This window comes from Peromyscus maniculatus, chromosome 15, assembly GCF_049852395.1.
Source record: "Peromyscus maniculatus bairdii isolate BWxNUB_F1_BW_parent chromosome 15, HU_Pman_BW_mat_3.1, whole genome shotgun sequence".
Taxonomy (NCBI): Eukaryota; Metazoa; Chordata; class Mammalia; order Rodentia; family Cricetidae; genus Peromyscus; species Peromyscus maniculatus.
The window spans coordinates 22,499,006-22,520,126 of NC_134866.1; the positions used below are offsets into that span (position 1 = coordinate 22,499,006).

The 21,121-nt window shown below is 35.7% G+C and overlaps 1 protein-coding gene across 1 annotated transcript in view; it reads right to left on the bottom strand.

The window, feature by feature from the left end:
- Positions 1–21,121, bottom strand: part of Cdh9 (cadherin 9) — a 137,934-nt gene that overhangs the window by 19,947 nt on the left and 96,866 nt on the right. The window contains exons 3-7 of the mRNA XM_006995401.4: positions 11,366–11,660; positions 7,969–8,088; positions 7,328–7,495; positions 5,159–5,346; positions 3,948–4,201 (exon numbers count right to left, since the gene is read on the bottom strand). Coding sequence (XP_006995463.1) covers positions 3,948–4,201; positions 5,159–5,346; positions 7,328–7,495; positions 7,969–8,088; positions 11,366–11,660 — 1,025 coding nt within the window. The remainder of the gene's footprint in view (positions 1–3,947; positions 4,202–5,158; positions 5,347–7,327; positions 7,496–7,968; positions 8,089–11,365; positions 11,661–21,121) is intronic.

Here is a 21,121-nt window from a genome sequence, read left to right on the forward strand (position 1 = left end):
TGACTGTATCTGAAATTAACTAAAATGCAAGTGGTTGGGTTCACCTGTGAGGGATTTTTCTTAATTAAATTATTTGAAATGAGAAGATTCACCTTTAATTTGGGCCACACTTTCTGGAGGTTGCCTATATAAAGAAGGTGAGAAAAGGAAGCTTTAGTTATTTGTCTGATTTCCCTCCCTCTTCACTGGAAAGTTGATTCATTCAGTAGCATTAAGTCCTAATTCTTCAGAATTCCCATGTGTGCTGAAGAGCAGCTGAGGCATCCACCCTTGTGGACTGAATAATTATTGGATTCTTGAACCTTCCATTAATAGGCAGTCATTGTTGACTTAGCTGATCCACAGCCTGTAAGCCTCTCAAATTCTCCTCCCACTCTTTCTCTCAAAAAAAAAAATGAAATTGGTTATGGGTATTTATATGCTGATATTTTATCACTGCTTTGATGTTCAGAATCTACTGACAATTAAATTAATTATAAGTTGGAACTGACACTAATATTTGAAGTATCTTGAAATTATATGATTTTAATTGTTTAAGCAGCTGAGAAAAATGCAGATTCCATCTTCAAAATGTCAAAAAGTTTCAGAAATATTTGAAGCCAGTTCTATAGGGGTAAAAACATTGGGGATTTGAATCATAAGGAAAAGTTGATAACATTTAATTTTTAGCCAAGTATCTGTAGCTGATAAATTTTTCTACTGATTATCATGCAGATACATTAATGGAATAAGTAACACTATTTTTAAATAATAGTTCTAATTCATACAAATTCTTTTTCTCCATATTTTCTTCATTTATTGAGACTAGATCTATTTGTATCTATTTTTTATCTATGAATTATAGGAACCCAAGGAGTGAAGAACACCATAAGAAAAACCATACAATCAACTAAACTGGGCTCATAGCGGCCTATAGAGACTGGGTTGACAATCAGCCCACATGGTAATGACTTAGGCCTTCAGCATGCACATTTTGGATGTATAGCTTGGTCTTCTTGTGGGACTTATAATAGTGGGAGCAAAGACTGGTCTCCAACTCCTTTGCAAGCTTTTGGGACCCTTTTCTCTTACCAGGTTGCCTTTTCCAGTCTTAATATGAGGAAAAGTGAAGTCTTATTGCAACTTGATATGATATGTCTGGTTGACATCCCTGGTAGGCTTGCCCTTTTCTGAAGGGAAATGGAGGAGGAGGAGATTCAGGGAGAGGGGGTTAGAGGGGTGTGCTGGTAGAGGAGGAGTGAGGGAAAATTGCAGTCAGGATGTAGTATATGAGAGAAAAATAAATTAAAAAATAAATATATGTTCTTTTCTCATATATTGCATTCCAAGTGTAGTCTGCTCCCCCTCTTTTCCTCCCAGTTCCTCCCACCACACCTCCCCTCCAGATCTACTCCCTTTCTGTCTCTCATTAGAAAATAACAAGCTTCTAAGAGATGATAACCAAATATGAAAAAAAATACAATAAGTAAACCATCATATCGAAATTGGACACAGAAGCCCAATAAGTTGACTCTTTTCAAGTCACAAGAGCAGGCACAAGAATCAGGGATGCACTTGTTATCCCACTCAGGAATCTCATAAAAATGCTAAGCTAAAAGTTTCATACAGGCAGAGGAACTTGTCCATATCATTGTATGTCCTGTACTTGCTGCTCAACAAAAGAACAGATAAAGAAAATGTGGTGTATTTACACAATGGAGTATTACTTAACTTTTAAAAAAATGATATCATGAAATTTGCAGACAAATGACTAGAACTAGAAAAAAAATCATCCTGAATAAGGTAACCCAAAAAGAAATATGGTATGTGTTCATTTATAAGTGTATGTTAGCTGTTAACTAAATGACAACCAAGGTACAATCCGTAAACCCAGAGAGGTTTGGTGTAAAGGAAAGGTCAAGGGGCAACACACTGATTTCTCCAGGAGGGTAAAATAGAATAAATTTCCAAGGAGGACTTGGAGTGGATGGGGATAGGAGAGGGAGAATCAGATATTGAAGGGTAGATGTAGAGGGAGAGATGTCTGGAATTGAAGGACATTAGAGGGATGCTATGGAAGCTTAGTGTACTGGAAACTTTCTAAGAGAAATGAAGGTGATCCTATAATGTTTGCTAATATTGGGTGACAGAGAGTCTTAACGGGCCATTCATTGTTAGCAAACAAGGTTTCCTGTGGTGGGAGTAGGTTTCATTCAATTAAATTGTTGGAAAAGGGAGTCCCATGGAAATCCCCAAACAATCCAGGCCATTGCCAAGACAGTGGATTGCTCTCTGTAAACTATAGTGAGGCCTCTCTGCTGAGAACAATCCTCACACACCTCACTGTACATGCTGAAGTAGAGCTGGTGTTTACATGGAGCCTTTACTCTTATGTTCTAGTGTCTTTGGTGGGAGAAGCTACTCTGCATGCTACCACAAGAGAAATTCAAACACCAACACAGTCACAAAACCTCTGACCTACAATCCATCTTGTCTGCAAAACATGCTAGGGATAGATAGGGGAACAGGGCTTGTGGAAGTAGGCAAACAAAGTCTGATTTTACTAAAGGCCCACTCTTTGAAGGGGAACCCATAACTGACACTTCTAGGGTAACTAACTAGAGACTAAATAGCCCAGAAACCTAGGGTAAAACCAAACACTACCCATCTAAAAAAATAGTATCAATAATGACCTCCATTGATATTATACTATACTCATAGAGCAATGCATTGTTAGATGCTCTTTTAGCAGCAGATCAAGAAAGAAGAAGAGACCCAGAACATTACACACACACACACACACACACACACACACACACACACACACACACACACACACACACACACACACACACACACAGAGAGAGAGAGGGGGGTAGAGGGAGAGAGAGAGGGGGGGTAGAGGGAGAGAGAGAGGGGGGGTAGAGGGAGAGAGAGAGAGAGAGAGAGAGAGAGAGAGAGAGAGAGAGAGAGAGAGAGAGAGAGAGAGAGAGAGAGAGTCTAAATGGCACGCTTCCATCAAATCCTTCCCTCAGAGCTCAGGGAGACCCATGGAAGAGGAGGTAGAAAGAATGGATTAGTCAGGGGGATGGAAAACCAGAGGAACACCAGGAGAACAAGGCCTTCAGAATCAAATAAGAAAGGAACATCTGAGCTCATAGAGACTGAAATAAATCTATTTATTTATTTCTTAATGGATAGTTTATAAGAATTTTTTACATTTCAGAAATACTGCTTCTTAAGCAGTGAATCTACTAATCAAACTTGGAAAATATTGTACTTACTAACTGCTAATACTTTTACCTTTGCTGTTGTTTTACGTATTATCTTTTTTAGGAAGACCTTCTGTGGATATGTGAACATAGTTAATAAAGTTGTCCATCAAAATTTTGATATGCAGTAGTTTTATTGTCTATTTTAACAGAGTGTATTTCTATAAATATCTATAAAAAAGGTATTATAAGTTTACAATTTCAGATATTTATTTCTAGATATTTATTTTTATATATATTTATTATAGATTGTTTGATATTAAGCTATTTATTGAAAACATTGTATTTTTAAGACTGTTTATTACATAATTTAAATATATACGTTTATTTGATTTAATGTAGCGAGGCAATGGGCTTATCACATTAACAATTAAGATTAAAATCTGTGGCCAAGTCTAAAATTGACATCCTGTCTATGTTTTTAGAAACAAGTTTTTCTGCCATGATACAATTATACAAATGTTCAGAGACTCAGTATTTTATCACTCTTGGTTAAGGATTATAATGGCCTCTACCTTGTGGGGCTGTAAGACTTGAGTGGTTTCCCATGCCTGGAGCAATCAGAAGAGAACAGAAGTGAGGATGGACCTTTGGGATGTATTTATTGCTGTGAATCTCCACACGTGACTATACAGTTCAAGTAAGTCTTGAAATGGATTGCATGTTTAAACAAACACATGTTTTTCAAGTACTTACTTTATTACGTTGTTCATAGAGTCTGGGTCATATGCAGTGACTTGTCCAACAATGCTTCCCTCCTTCACATCTTCATCTACTTCCATCAAGTAGGAAAGCTTACTGAACACGGGAGGCTCATCTACATCTTCCACAGATATCTTAACCATGGCTGAGTCTTTGAAAGGCCCGAGGTGTAAGAATCGAGGATCTGGGTGGGTATTACTTGCGTCCACTCTTAATGTATATAACATTTTCTTTTCAAAATCTAAATTCTGAGTTTCATAAAGTAAAAAATGTTAGGATACTTTGGAAGATATAGCAATCATACTATCTGAATTTTTAATAATCCTTTAAAATCTTAATATTGACTACAGCTAAGTAACTATGCCAATTATTGCTTAATAATTTTAGCCAATGAAATGGCTTATTTGCTTTTTATTTACACAATATAACTAAAATGGAACGTATAATAAGATTAATGCCCATTAGGTAATTCACTTCAAATTTCCTAGGCACAGTTAATAAAGTATTATCCAAATAAATACTGCTTAAATAATAGCATTATAAAAACTTAAATATCATTCAAAATCAGAAGATTGACTAAAATACAAATCTAGAATAAATTTACATTTCATCAACTTGAGTATTTGTGGAAAGAAATATATAAAGGAAAGAAGTGAAAAGTGAAAGTAATGAATATTGGCTCTATTAATCTATACATGGTTTCAGGTCATTTTCAAAGATTCCATTAAAAGTCAATAAAATACATTTAACTGAGAATATCTTACATAGCACTCTTTGATACTTTGAGTGCTAATCATCAGGTAGAAGGCTTCAAGATCAATTCTAGCTCTTAGTTCTTTATCTTGTTTCACTTTTTTTACATAAACCATCACACTTAGTACAAAAATAGAAAATATATGACATACCAGTGATGGACCTGCCTATTGCTCATCCCATAGAGAAATACAAAGCAAGTACTCTTGAGTTTACTCTGAGTCTGATTCTCATCTACAATCAACACAACCATTTGCTCATGAGTAGCAACATAACTATCAGGAATGATGGATCCCTTATTTGAAGTGAAATCAGTTTTCCTACTTTCTGTGAATGATGGACAACACATAACAGATGATGAAATGTAGATCCATGCTTGTAATTCTCTGCACTGAAAAGCAAAAATAAACTGAAGAGCACTTAGTGAAAACAGAAAGACAGCCAAGAGAAACCTGTTTGACAGTGATAATCCCCTCCTGTGTATCTTTGTCAGTGATCACATCAAACATGTCTGATCCTTCTCCTTCCGAAATGCTGTATTCCAGCTCGGCATTCTCCCCAGTGTCAGGGTCATTGGCTTTTATCCTTCCAAGATGAGTTCCAAGGGGCGCAGACTCCAGAGAATTAAATTGATAAGTACCTGTAAATTAAATCGTAGCTGCCTTGACTTTCAACTTCAGATGACACAAATTTTCTATTTCTCTCTAAGTAAAGTGATTTAAATTGAGAGACATTTTCATCATATTGAATTGTATTCTGTCAAAAGTTATAGATTTGTGGAGTATAAAAATGATGTCTACATGTTTAACTTCCTCAGTTTATTCATGAGAAATATAATTTCCAGACAGATTAAAGGAATGTTCAGTGTTACTTGAAGAGCACACAGAAACCTGATTTAATAATCTAGAACTTCTGACCTAACTACCATGAAAACTAATCGTTGCTTGATTATGACTTTAAATATTGTCACTACACATTTTATACACTCAGAATAAAAAAATGAATGTGCAATTTTTCAAATAGTCCATATTTTCCAGTGATTTCTGAGCAGCAATGTATTTATTATGATTATTTCTATTTATATATATATTTAAATTTAATGTCTTTAAATAACATATTTTCCATGTTTAATGTTTACAGATCCAGCTATATATCACATTTTGTTCTTATTTACAAGCTGCCGCCGGATGGTGGTGGCGCATGCCTGGTGGTGGTGGTGCACACCTTTAATCCCAGCACTCGGGAGGCAGAGGCAGGCGGATCTCTGTGAGTTCGAGGCCAGCCTGGGCTACCAAGTGAGTTCCAGGAAAGGCGCAAAGCTACACAGAGAAACCCTGTCTTAAAAAAATCAAAAAAAAAAAAAAAGAAAAAAAAGAAAAGAAAAAAAACCAAGCTGCCTATAAATGTAAAATACAGAATTTGAAAAAAAATCAAGAAATGTATGTAAATATGGGTGCTTGGCATTTTGTAATCTCAAAAGTTCTTTATGGTAACCTACTTAGTCCTAACAAAGAAGCAACATGAGTAAATGATTTTTAGTAGACAGGCAAAAGGAAACTATCCTGCTGAGCAGTGGAAAGAGAATAGAGTTCAGATTCTGACTTCAAAGTCTGATCTCTTTCCAGTGATTTTGTGGTTAGGATTGGGAGGCATTAAGTCTCACCGTGGAATTCTATATTCAATGCTCTAAACTTTAAAGTCAAGTCCTAGTCAGGAAAACCAGAAAAAGTGTAATAACATTTAAGTCACAAAATTATTGTGAAGAATTCCTGCTACTTTGCCATTATGTCTGCAGTCCGTCCAGTTCATGGTCCAGAACTCAGCATTTTCTCACTATTAGAGTCGATCCAGGCCTTCTGCTAGCATCCTAACAGATGACAGAACCGCAGTGTGGTAATTCATCCAATTATACAATTAGTTTACATTTTAAAAATCTGAATGGAAAGTTTAGGTGAGAACCTGAAGGGAATTCACTGATCTTCAAGTTTCATTAAATTAAATAACTCTAAAATTTAACATGTTGTTACATACTAGATAATCCCAATATTAGTAAGATATTTACATAACCAAGTGTTCATGACTTTTTTAAGTAAACCAAAAGAATATTAAAATGCTGCCAATTTTACCCACATATATTGCTTTAAATATAGATCCTGTTTTTAGAGATGATAGAACATCCAATCTGTGTTTTAAAATTCATTAAATAGCGGCTTATAATACTTGTTTATAAATTAGCTGAGAGTTGTGAACAGTGTACACTTTGAATGTAAACAGACAGACTCTTGCGCCCACATTCCTGCCCAGGGTGGATAGAAGGGTGGGATAGCAATAGTCACTGTGAGGACATCAGCCTTCAAAGCTGTCTCGCTCATCAAAAGCTAGAAAACATGGAGTACAAAAGAGCCTTGTTTCTGTTCTGCTTTGTTTTCTTCCATCCTTCTTTGGGGATGGGTACATATTATCACTTTTTATTTTCAGGAGATTTTAATTTTTCTCTTTTAGGAGTGGTGCATTGATTTGCCCCCCCCCCCCACAAAGGAACTAGAAATGCAGACACTAAGTTCTGTTGTCGTGGTGCAATGACAATATTCCCATTACGCTGTCCGTACAGCCTGCCTTACTCTGCGGAAACCGAGGAGGGTTGTTGTTGACATCCGTGAGGGTGATGTTCACTGTGGTTGTTCCAGAAAGACCTCCCATCTGGCCACCCATGTCCTTGGCCTGAATAACCACCTGATATTGCTCTCTGTTTTCTCTGCTCATGTCTGGTAATGCAGTTTTTATTATGCCTTTAAAAAAAGTGAAAAATTAAAACATTGACTTTTGAAACCAAGCTATACTTTTCAAGATCCATTTTACCAAAAATAGATGGGAAAATGAGAATGTCCTCAATAAATTTAATTTATTATTAATTATTTTATAAATGTAAAACATCATATTTTGTGCATTTTTTATTTTGATTAGTTGACCTTGCTTAATCTTTATAATCATTAGTTTCTTTAAATTTCAAATATTTCCTTATTCTGCAAATTATAATAATCTCTGTGAAATTTCATAGTCTCATAAATTTAAACCCAATAAATAATAGATAAAACAGCTAAGCAATTAAACAGGTTGTGTTAATATAAGGATGTTTTCTTTCGTTTTCATAAAATAAATGTAAGAAGCAGCTCTACAAAACTGTCTGAATAGGCTTTAAAACATAAAACATATCAATCTATATTATTTAAGATGAAATAGACCTAGACTTGACTGTATTTACCTGATTCTGGATCCACTGAAAAATATGGCTGCCCTTGAAGTATGCTGTAGACGACTTTGGCACTGTTCCCGTAGTTGGCATCATCTGCATCCGTGGCAGTCACTTGTATAACAGAGGTACCTGCACCCGGCCCCACCCCAAGCAGAGGCACATCAATTAAATTTTATATTATTTCAAAAGCCATTTTCTCACTAATTATTTTCTTAAGTGAAAAGAATTCTTGGATTTACTCTTCACTATCCAAGACATGCAAACATATGACATATTTTTATCACAGAGATTAATAAATTTTAAGGTATTGAAAAAATGATTAATGGGAATATTGTGATGAGGAACGTTCTTACTAAATGCCATAAACATCAACTTTTCAAAGGGCATATTTATTGCTAAATAACAAGGCACAAGCACAAATTCAACCTATTATTTTTTTTATCTTAGTGATCTGTGATTACAAAGTAACAAAACATAAAATGTTCTTGCTGTGAAAAAGCTAACAAAGAAACAAATGAGTTATATTGTCTAATGTAGCCTTAGTAGGTCAGAAAGTGTGAGTTCAAAAATCAGAACTAATCACAGAATTCAGTAATGAAGAAAAAGGAGCTGAACTATAATTTTTCTTTTAGCAGATTGTTAATGTAGGGATATTTACTGCATGTAGTATCAGGTATTTACTGTGACTTGTAAATCCATAAATAGTAAGTAATGGACTACGAAACTTGCTCAAAAGTTAATTTATGAATTTTATATTTATTGTATTCCCAATTTTATTTTCTACTAAAATGAAAATAATTTAAGCCTTTAAATTGTAAAGCTAATGACAATCTCCTATCTAATTTTTACATATATTAATAATTTTGGAGGATATTTGATTTATTTCCTTTGGCCTTCTTTAATGGACCAAGGGAAACAGACCAAGCTTATTTAGGTTTGGTTACACGTGTGGCTTAAGGGATCAAAATGACACATGCCTGTGCAGAACTTTCAACCAGGAAAGCTCATCACCTCTTCTCTGCTATGCTCCTCCACAATAATTAATAATTAATCAAAGAGACTAATTCTCTTTTCCCTAAGCATTTGTGTTCTGAGGGAATCAGAAGGGAGTATGATGGTTTCATACAGTGCAGTTTAAACAAAAAGTCTTTTGATTAGATGTGGGAATATTAAAGTCTTCATATGTTAGACATAGTTGTGTTTTTTTTTCCTTTGAAGTATAAATGTTCAATGGACAATTCAGGTTGCTATTCAAGTATGAAGGCATGGCACCAAGCACAGGGTATAGACTCATTCCATAAGCTTTCTATAGGATGATTAGAGGAGGCAGAGCAGCTTGTCAGCAGTTCATTTGTATTAACACTCCTCATGGCACATGGAGGACTTATTGCGGGCGTTTACCCACTAACCCCACAGTTCCCCAGAGTTTTCTTGAGTTCGAGCAGCAGGAAATATTAGATAGGATTTAGATTGTGGAGATATACAGAAAATACAGGATAGCCCCGAGAGGACCTGGAACCCATTCCAACAACCCCTACTGTCTTTGCCCCAGGGTATTTATAGAGACCCCAAGGGGTGGAGCAAAAGACTCCCCCCAGCACAGCCAAGTGCAAGTGCAGACCATTTCAGACACCTGCACTCAGGCCCGTGGTCCTAATCATTCTCTCTATGTGGACCTGCTGGGTAAAGCCATGAGGAACCTGAAAACGGGCTCCAACAACATATGCCTTTGGGACATATATCACAGAGCCAGAAAGTGACAAGAAGGAAATTAGAACTAGCTAGTCTGAGTAAAGATCACACATTCCAAATGACTTTCCCCACAGATTACTTAGATAGGGGTATTTGTTGATTCCATAGCCAGTGAGTCTTTTTAAAAAGGCTTACATTATCACAGAAAGGAATCAGAATTTGAGTGAATTTCAAAATAACTGTCAAGGAAGGCTAGCTTGAAACTTCCTACAGTGGGGAGGACTGGAAATTATCTTTTAGAATATAAGTCAGCTCATATCTAGGAATTACAAAACATATGCCTTTCAAACTCAAAAGTTATAGAATATAACCATAATTCAGTTCAAGTCAAATTCATCATTTATCCAGAGATTATACATGTATTTTCTTCAAAACACAAGTTCATAAAAATGTTATCATGTACATATAAATTAGCTTCATGCCAGGGAAATATAGATAAATCCAGAACATTTTAACAGTCTAAAGTGATTTGAACAACATTGAAGAAAACCCATCTACACCTACATTATGAAGGGCCTTGTGAACTCAAAAGACTCCTGTCTTTTTGGACAAATCCCTTTTACAGTATAAGAATGAAGACTAGGAGAGATGATAGAATCTCATTTTCCTCAAAGAGGAGAGTTACACAAAATAAAACTTGTTCATAAACTCTTGGTTCCTCTGATATAGACAGACTATATCATTAAAAAGTAATCATGCCATACTCTCAGCAAAGAGGTATAAAAGATATATTTTTTCTAATGGGAGATTTTTTTCACTCAAACATACATTATTATGATATATGTTACTATATTATATATATATATATATATATATATATAGAGAGAGAGAGAGAGAGAGAGAGAAAGAGAAAGAACTAATATTCAAATAATACTGTTAACTAAAGAAAAAGGTATATCTTACATAGGATATATTTAGTCAGTATTACTTTGACAGTATTTTAAGGCAATATTCAGCTCTTTTTTTATAGACTGTAATTATTATACATTGATAGAATTAAATGTATTGACATACATAAAAGTAGTAATTTGGTATACTAAAGATTGTTGCTTAAAACTGGGACAATCCTAGAACTGTGAGAAATGACTGTTTCCAATTGGCAGGTAAAGCCAAATTGAAGAAAATACACAAAGAGAGACAGCAAAAATCTGTGACTTTTAGCATGCTGCTACAGGTTATTCGCTCTTCATTCACTTGTCAAATTCTTCTGAAATTTGAATTCCTAATTAACAGGATGGACCGTAAAGTTCTATTTATCATACTGATAAAACAAGGATGTTTTGATGATTAAACGTGACAGTTATGTAGAAGTGTTTGTCAAACACAACAGTTCTCCTTTTCAGTTCTAAGTAAGAACTGCCAACACAGTTCTTCTTCAGGGTGCAATGCATTCCACAGGACAGCTAGTCTTAATGAGAGAGCAGGTGTTGATTCCAACGGAATCAAAGAACTGCACTCAGGAAATGATCATTAAAAGGAGACATTGCTATATTAATAATTTAAAATAATTGGAAAGGAGTTGTTTAACTAAAATAAGTTTCCAGATACTGCTCTAATTTTGACAGTAGGACACATATAATCACAGGCCCGTACATTTCTTAGCAAAAATTTAAGAGAGCAAACATGTTGTACACTCGGCTTAGTAGATACCTACCAACACCGGACATCTCAGGAACAGTGGCTGTGTACAAGTCTTTTGTGAATTTTGGCTCATTATCATTGATATCATGGATTTTAATGATGAATTCAGATTCCGGCTCCACTTGCCGCCCAGTCTTTCTGTCTATAGCCTTGGCACGAAGAATGTAGAGGGATTTTTCTTCTCTGTCTAATTTCTTTGCAGCATGAATGTCTCCTGTATTTTCATCTATAACGAACAGATTGCCAGCCCCATCTCCTGTCAAAATGTATTTTAAATTTCCATCTCCTTTATCTTGGTCAGTGTGAAGCTTCAAAGTAGAAAAGAAGAATTCTGTAAATATGTGGGTGGCCATTACAGTGAAAACAATCTGATATTCACTAATTTTCCCCCATATCATATTATGTCAATCATGATCTGGACAAGTATCTCACATCAAAGGGAAACTAAACATTTCAGATTTTGTTATTCTTAAACTATAACACAACCATGAATGGATGGACTTAGAATAAATGGTCCTTGAGCTCTTTCAAAACATAGTGGTTCAAATATAATTTCGAGTAGAAAATTACCAAAATTTAAACCTGTATTTTACTACAGAAGAGAAAGATAAATTTGTCTCCATTTTGTGTTTGAAATATCAATCTGAATTACATTTTAAGCAAATAAACTCAGATATGATATGAGCCATTTGTAATTCATTCTAGTGGTGACTGTAGAATTAATTCTTTAGTTTTTAGCTAGTGTTCATTTTGGTAGCTTATTCTGCAGAAATCTCTGTGTTTATGGAAGCCAGTCAGAAGAGGAAGGATGTTAAATGTTAAATCATTTGCAATATGACTTTAAGAAAGTGCTTTTTCTCCTACCACATTTTTATATGTGAGAAATGATCTTTCTAAACATTTTAAACTTAAAGTGATACAGAACAAGTGGAGATATTTTTGTTGACCTGTCTTTTTGTTGTTGTTGTAGTTGATAAGTCTGGCCTACTTTTTTTTTAACTTAAGAAATTTTTTTTTTATTCATTTTATGTACCAACCACAGATCCCCCTGTCATCCACGGATCCTGCTGTCATTCCTTGCCATGCTTCCCCTTCTCAGCCTTCCTGGCCCCTGACCCACTCACCCCCTCTTCTTTCTGACCCATGGGGAGTCAGCAAAGCCTGATACATTCAGCTGTGGCAAGAACAAGGCCCTCTCCCCTGTATCAAGGCTGAGCAAGGCCTCCCATCCTAGGTAAAGGGCTCCAAAAAGCCAGCTTGTGCACCAGGCAATGACATCATGAAATTTGCAGGAAAAATGGAGGGAACTAGAAAATATCATCCTGAGTAAGGTAACCCAGACTCAGAAGGACAAACATGACATGTACTCACTCATAAGTGGATACTACATGTAAAGCAAAGGATAACTAGACAACAACCTATAGCTTCAGAGAAGCTAGCTAACAAAGAGGACTCTAAGAGGGAAGCATGGTTCACTGTGGGAAGGGGAAATAGATGAGATCTCCATGAGTAAACTGGGGGTAAAGGGAGGCCATTGAGGGGAGATGATGGGGAATGAGAACATGAGAGAAGGGAATGGTGGAGCTAGGGGAGGAATGGAGTGGGAGAGCAATGAGAGATATCTTGATAGAGAGAGACATTATGGGGTTAGGGAGAAACCTGGTGCTACAGGAATTCCGGTGAATCCACAAGGACGACCCCAGGTTAGAGATGTCACATTTTAAAGAAAAAGTAATAGGTGTTCTAATTAATATTTATTCTATAAAGATAACTTCTTCATAAAAGCAATCTCATGATTAGGGTTGGAATTCATTTGTAAAACAATGCCTAAATAAACCTACAATGAATCCCAAATACCACAATAATAATGACAATAGATTGATTATAAATAATAATTATGACTATATGGACAACTACTGAGAATTTAAAACAAATGGACTAAGTAATCACAGCCGTTCTCAACTGGATGAGACCTTACTTTTGGCAATAATTGTGGTTAATATGTTAGATGGAAATAATTTATCTGTGTATATTGGTACAATATCATGACTTCATAAATTTCTATTTTTGGATGGTTAAACCAAAATATTTTATACATTTGGTCTTTCACAATTTCTTTCTCTGCAGTGAAAAACATAGAATGGAATGGATGTGAGATGGTATGATGTTGACTTCAGGGTACTATTTCTGTTTTGCAGAGTCATCTACAGTGATATACAGAATAAGAATAAGAAATCTAAATGTGATTTATTTCAAAACTGCTAAAGGACCATATTTCAAATAAAATGTTAGTCTGACTGGCCTCTCTTCTCCATACTGTTTTTCCACTTAAACTTCACAAATCCTGTTCTAACCTGCCCGATACCATCTTCTGAGTCTAATTCTATCTATTTTCTGTTTGAATTCTTTCTTACCAAAACTAAGAATAGAACACTGATTTTTTCTTCTCTTTTGCTTTAAACTCCACCAAAATAATCACTACATGCAACAATTAATTTTTTCTCAGAAATATCTCATAAAATCCATCTCAGCTCTTTGACTACAACCAGACATTTTCCCCCAACCTTTTTGTCTAGTATAGAGCAGTAATCTGATGATGATACTGCCTCCACTCTAATCCCATGACAAATATTTCTTTTCATATTAGGGAACAGTATTGATACAGTCATATGAGAAATTTAAAAAAAAAAAGCAGTGTTTAAGGTAAGGAATAAAGCACAATAAATAAGCCAGAGTTAGTCACATGCAAGTATGTGTATGCACATGGGTGGATGCATATTTTTATTTTTAATTTGTTTAGTAACACAACCTTATTATATTAAACTTCATAATGTTAATTTCAAAAGGAATTTTTACTTCTGCAGTCCTAGTAAGTGCTTGAAAGTTTTACTCTCCCACCTATAACATTATAATCCACCCCTTAGTTATCGTTGTTATCATTGTTACTTTTCACTTCCTTAAGTATATGTACCAAGTAGATTGTTTTCCCTGAACATTTCTAACTACTTTCACGTGTAATTTGCATTTCTTTCACTGCTTTACACTCTTCCACATCTTCTGGGTTGTTCTCTTATTAAGTACCTGTCCTATCTTCTCTTTGTATTTTTCCCCGTCCTATCTTCTCTTTGTATTTTTCCCCTAAGAACACTTTCTTTAATTCAGTAGATTAGGATGGATGGGCAGACATGGTAATTCATAACACAATGCACTTTCGGTCATTGCACTAACCATGTCTTGTAACTCTTCAATGTGCCAAACTAACTCTATAGTGTGTTAAGGAAAGAATGCTACATGTTTTTGGTTCCCCAAAGTATGTTTACTAAAGACTTGGTATTCTTTACTTTTAACAACACATTCTTCAAATATACATAGAAAATTCATCTATTAGTAATTATTAGTAAGATTTGATCAATAAATAAAGCTACTTCTAAATTTAAATATCATTTCAGAAATATCAATATATGAATAAAATTAATGAAAATATTTTCAAAATATTGATGGTAATTATTCTGTTCATATAATTATTATATCCTATAATCTTGAAACAATACTTTAGTAAAAGGAAATAACAGGAAAAATGAGAATGTCAGATAAAGAATAATATGCAGCAAACATTCATTAATGTGCTAAAAATTGCATAATTAACTAAAGCATTCACTTTGTTGACTTGATTACACTATTATATATTGATACCATCTTCTGTCATAACTATGCTCTAGGTTTGTAAACTTAGATGTAAATCATCAATTAAGTATTTTATTAAAGCAAAATACTGTTAAGAGGTACATACTCTAATAACAATCATTTAAGTTATATTTTTTCCTTTCTTTTTAGGTATTGTGAGCTTTTAACATTTAAGAATAAATTGTACTAATGCTGTAATGAAGGAAAAAAGTGATAAGGAATCATATAATATAAATAAGACATTTCCCCACAGATTTTTCTTTACTTTTCTAATATGTTCTCCAAAGAAAAGAAATAAATATGAAAAATCAGTAGAAATTTGTTCAACTAAAGCATTAAATATGCAAACATGTGGAATGAAAATTTTTTGTTTATCTATTCTTCCCGTGATGTCCACTGTGCTAAAACTATTATATAATCAAAATACACTCAGATATTTCTTAATTTAAGAAATTTTATTCTGGCATTTTGCTATATTGAAATATGCAAAAAATTCAGAGTATAATTATTCTACTCAGCTAGATATGATTCTATATCTTGCTAAGATTCATTTTTATAAATACATTTTAAAAACAAATGTTTGTCATATTTTCCTCTTTGTAAATACCTAGGAATCTGGAAAACTATTTAGCCAAATCTTGGACTTATAATATGATAATTATGTTTGAATTGTTTTATGTTACATCTTAAAACATTTAAAATATTGAATATTAAATTTGGTGAAATTATAGCCAAAACTATTTGTGGGGCTAAGGATGTAAAACACAAGTTTCACTAAACTTGTTCAATATTGACAGTTCTATAAGACAGCATTTCTATTCTATCATGTAGTGACTTCTACTATAAAAATCAAATCTACTCATATATGTATATATTTATACATGTGCATGTATATTTATAATATATGTGTGTGTGTTTTAAATGAAATTTTGTAGCTGGCATGGTAAAAAATATCTATAATCTTAGCACTGGAAACTGAGGCAGGAGGTTCATGTGCAGGATAACACTCTGGAGTAACCAGTGAAAATTTTTCAATGAGAAAACCTACACTTGAATAAAAATTTAAAAACTATTTTATAAATATAAATTTTAAGATTTTTTAGTTAGTTTTACTATTTTAAAGATGTAAAACCCTATCTATACATAAAATTTTGAACATGTGCATTAATGAGGAAACCTGCAGTAGTTTATACAAACATATAGCATATGGGATTTAAATCTTAACAAGATTCATGTATTCAAACATATAAACAAACTGAAAGAGCAAAACCACATGATCCATCTCATTAATACTCAAAAGCCTTTGACAAAATCCAACATCCCTTCATGATAAAAGTCTTGGAGAGATCAGGAATACAAGAAACATAACTAAACATAATAAAGGCAATTTACAGCAAGCCAATAGCCAGCATCAAATTAAATGGAGAGAAACTCAAAGCAACTCCACTAAAATTAGAAACAATACAAGGCTGGCCACTCTCCCCATATCTATTCAATATAGTATTCGAAGTCCTAGCTAAAGCAATAAGACAACAAAAGGAGATGAAGGGGATACAAATTAGAACGGAAGAAGTCAATATTTTGTTATATATATATATATATATATATATATATATATATATATATTCATTTTACAGTAGTATTCAGTTCTACATAACAGCCACAGATTTCTTTGTTCTCCCCCTTCCTGCACCCCTCCCTGCTGTGGATATCACTCTATATAAATAAAACTCTGATGGCCAGTGACCAGGCAGGAAGTATAGGCGGGACAAAGAGAGAGGAGAATTGGGGAAACAGGAAGAAGGAGGAGAGAGACTGCAGCCACCGCCAGGAGAGGCAACCTGTAAAGACGCCGGTAAGCCACCAGCCACGTGGCAAGGTATAGATTTATAAAAATGGGTTAATTTAAGATAAAAGAACAGTTAGCAGGAAGCCTGCCACGGCCATACAGTTTATAAGTGATATAAGTGTCTGAGTGATTATTTTATAAGTGGATTGTGGGACTGCGGGGCTTGGGGAACCTGGAGAGAAGCCCTCCAGCTACACCTCCCCTTCCCCCCAGCCCACCTTCCATTCCCACCTCCTCCAGGGCAAAGCCTCCCCTGAGGACTGAGATCGACCCCACTCCCACAGGCTCTCTTTGCTGGCATAACTGGATATCAACTTGTAGAAGGCTGCAAATAGATCCATATCTGTCACTGTGCACAAAACTTAAGTCCAAGTGGATCAAGGACCTCAACATAAATCCAGCTACTCTGAACCTTCTAGAAGAGAAAGTAGGAAGTAGTCTTGAATGCACTGGCATAGGAGATCACTTCCTAAATATAACACCAGTAGCACAGACACTGAGAGAAACAATCAATCAATGGGACCTCTTGAAACTGAGAAGCTTTTGTAGAGCAAAGGATACGGTCAACAAGGCAAAATGACAGCCTACAGAGTGGGAAAAGATCTTCACCAATCCCACATCTGACAGAGGACTGATATCCAGAATATATAAGGAACTCAAGAAATTAGACATTAAAACGACCAACAGTCCAATTAAGAAATGGGCTACAGAACTAAACAGAGAATTCTCAACAGAGGAAACTCAAATGGCTGAAAGACATTTAAGGAATTGCTCAACATCCCTAATCATCAGGGAAATGCAAATCAAAACAACTCTGAGATACCACCTTATGCCTCTCAGAATGGCTAAGATCAAAAACACTGAAGACACTTTATGCTGGAGAGGGTGTGGAACTAGGGGAACTCTCCTCCACTGCTGGTGAGAATGCAAGCTTGTACAACCACTTTGGAAATCAATATGGCACTTTCTTAGAAAATTGGGAATCAATCTCCCCCAAGATCCAGCTATACCACACTTGGGCATATACCCAAGAAATGCTCAATCATACCACAAGAGCACTTGCTCAGCTATGTTCATATCAGCATTGTTTGTAATAGCCAAAACCTAGAAACAACCTAGATGCCCTTCAACTGAAGAATGGATAAATAAATTATGCACATATACACATTGGGATACTACTCAGCAGAGAAAAACAATGACATCATGAGGTTTGCAGGCAAATGGATGGATCTAGAAAAAATCATCCTCAGTGAGGTAACCCAGACTCAGAAAGACAAATATGGTATGTACTCACTCATAGGAGGATACTAGATGTGGAACAAGGATGACTGGACTGCTACTCACATCACCAGTGAGGCTACCTGGAAAACAGGACCCCAAGAAAGACACGAGGATCGCCCAATGACAGAGAAATGGCTGAGATCTACATGAACAATCTTTTGTTATTTGCAAATGATATGATAGTATACATAAGTGACATCAAAAATTCTACCAGGGAACTCCTACAACAGATGAACACCTTCAACAATGTGGCAGGATACAAAATTAACTAAAAAAAAAAATCATTAGCTTTCCTCTATACAAATGATAAACAGACCAAGAAAGATATCAGAGAAACATCACCCTTTACAATAGCCAAAATTAATATAAAATACCTTGGGGTAACTCTAACTAAGCAAGTGAAAGACCTATATGATAAGAATTTAAGTCTTTGAAGAATGAAATTGAAGAAGATATCAGAAAATGGAAAGAACTCTCATTCTCACAGATGGGTGGAACCAACATAACAAAAATCACAGTCTTATCAAAGCAAACTACAGATTCAATGCAGTCCCTACCAAAATCCAAATGTAATTCTTCACAGACCTCAGAAGAATAATATTCGACTTCATATGGAAAAACAAAAAACCCAGAATAGCTAAAGCAATCCTGTACAATAAAGCAACTTCTGGAGGCATCACTATGCCTGGTGGCAAGCTCTCTTATAGAGCTATAGTAATAAGAATAGCTTGGTGTTAGCATAAAAACTGACATGTGGACCAATGGAATCAAATTGAAGACCCCGATATTAATCCGCACACCTACAAACACCTGATTTTTGACAAAGAAGCCCAAACTGTAGCATGGAAAAAAGAAAGCTTCTTCAACAAATGGTGCTGGCATAACTGGATGTCAATATGTAGAAGATTGCAAATAGATCCATATCTGTCACTATGCACAAAACTCAAGTCCAAGTGAATCAAAGACCTCAACATAAATCCAGTTACTCTGAACCTGATAGGAGAGAAAGTAGGAAGTAGCCTAGAAAGCACTGGCACAGGAGACCACTTCCTAAATATATCAGAGCAGCACAGACACTAAGAGCAATAATTAATAAATGAGACCTCCTGAAACTTAGAAGCTTCTGTAGGACAAAAGGCATGGTCAATAAGACAAAAAGACAGCGTACAGAATGGGAAAAGATCTTCACCAACCCCACATCTGACAGAGGGCTGATCTCCTAAATACATAAAGTACTCAAGAAACGAAACATCAAAACACCAAACAATCCAATTAGAAATGGGCTGCAGAGCTAAACAGAGAATTCTCAACAGGAGAATCTCAAATGGCCAAAAGACATTTAACAAATTTCTCAACATCCTTAGTCATTAGGGAAATGCAAATCAAAAGGACTCTGAAATACCATCTTATACCTGTCAGAATGGCTAAGATCAAAAACACGTGAATCACTTTGGGAAGAGGAAATAGTGGAGATCTTCATTAGTAAACTGGGCATGGTGGGGCAATGGAGGGTTGTAGCTAGAGTTTTCCTGCCTTGCCCACAGTCAGGACAAATCTTTGTCACCTGCCAGTCCCATAGCCGCTCAGACCCAACCAAGTAAACACAGAGACTTATATTGCTTACAAACTGTATGGCCGTGGCAGGCTTCTTGCTAACTGTTCTTATAGCTTAAATTAATCCATTTCTATAAATCTATACCTTGCCACGTGGCTGGTGGCTTACCGGTGTCTTCACATGCTGGTGGTCATGGCGGCAGCTGGCAGTGTCTCTCTGCCTCAGCCTTCTGCTTCCCAGAATTCTCCTCTCTCCTTGTCCCACCTACTTCCTGCCTGGCCACTGGCCAATCAGTGTTTTATTTGTTGACCAATCAGAGCAATTTGACATACAGACCATCCCACAGCAGAGGGTAGGGGATGGGGGATGAGAACATAAGGGAATGGGATGGTTAAGCTGGAACAGGGATGGAGTGGGAGAGAAATGAAAGAAGTATTTTAATAGAGGGAGAAATCATGGGGATAGGGAGAAACCTGGTGGTAGGGAAGTTCCCAAGAATCCACTAAGATGACCCCAGCTTGTCCTACTAGCAAGAGTGGAGAGGGTGCCTGAGCTGGCTTACCCCAGCAATCGGGTTGGTGAATACCCTAATTGTCATCATAGAGCTTTCATGCAGTAACTGATGGAGGCTGCTGCAGAGATCTACAGCCAAGTTCCAGGTCGAGCTCCAGGAATCCAGTAGAAGAGAGAGAAGAGGGATTTTATGAGCAAGGGGCGTTAAGATCATCATTTGGAAACCTAGAGACAACTGAACCAAGCTACTTGGGAACTCATGAATTTTAGACCAACAGCTGTGGAACCTCCATGGGACTGGAATAGGCCCTCTGCATAAGCAAGACACTTGTGTAGCTTGGTCTGCTTAAGGGGCCCCCTGGCAGTAGGATCAGGATCTATCCCTGGCGTGAGTTGGCCTTTGGGAGACCATTACTTATGGTGAGACACCTTGCATAGCTTTGATGCAGGGGGAGGGACTTGGTCCTGCCTCAACTGAATGCAACAGGATTTGCTGACCCCCATGGGAGGTCTTACTTCTTTGGAGGAGGGGATGGGGGAGTTGACAGGAGAAAGCTTAGGGGAGTTGGAAAGAGGGAAGAGAGGGGAATCTATGGTTGGTATGTAAAATGAATAAAAATTTCTTAATAAAAATATTTTATAAATATAAATTTTAAGATTTTTTTACTTATGTCTACTATTTTAAACATGTAAACCTCTATACATAGAATTTTGAACATGTGTATTAATGAGGCAATCTGTAATAGTTTATACAAACATATCATAAGAGATTTAAATCTTAACAAGATAACTATTCATATATTCCAACATATTTTTATTTTGTCATGATGAAAAATCTCAAAAACATCTTTTAAATTATTAAGCAACTTATTCTAGATTTTTAATTG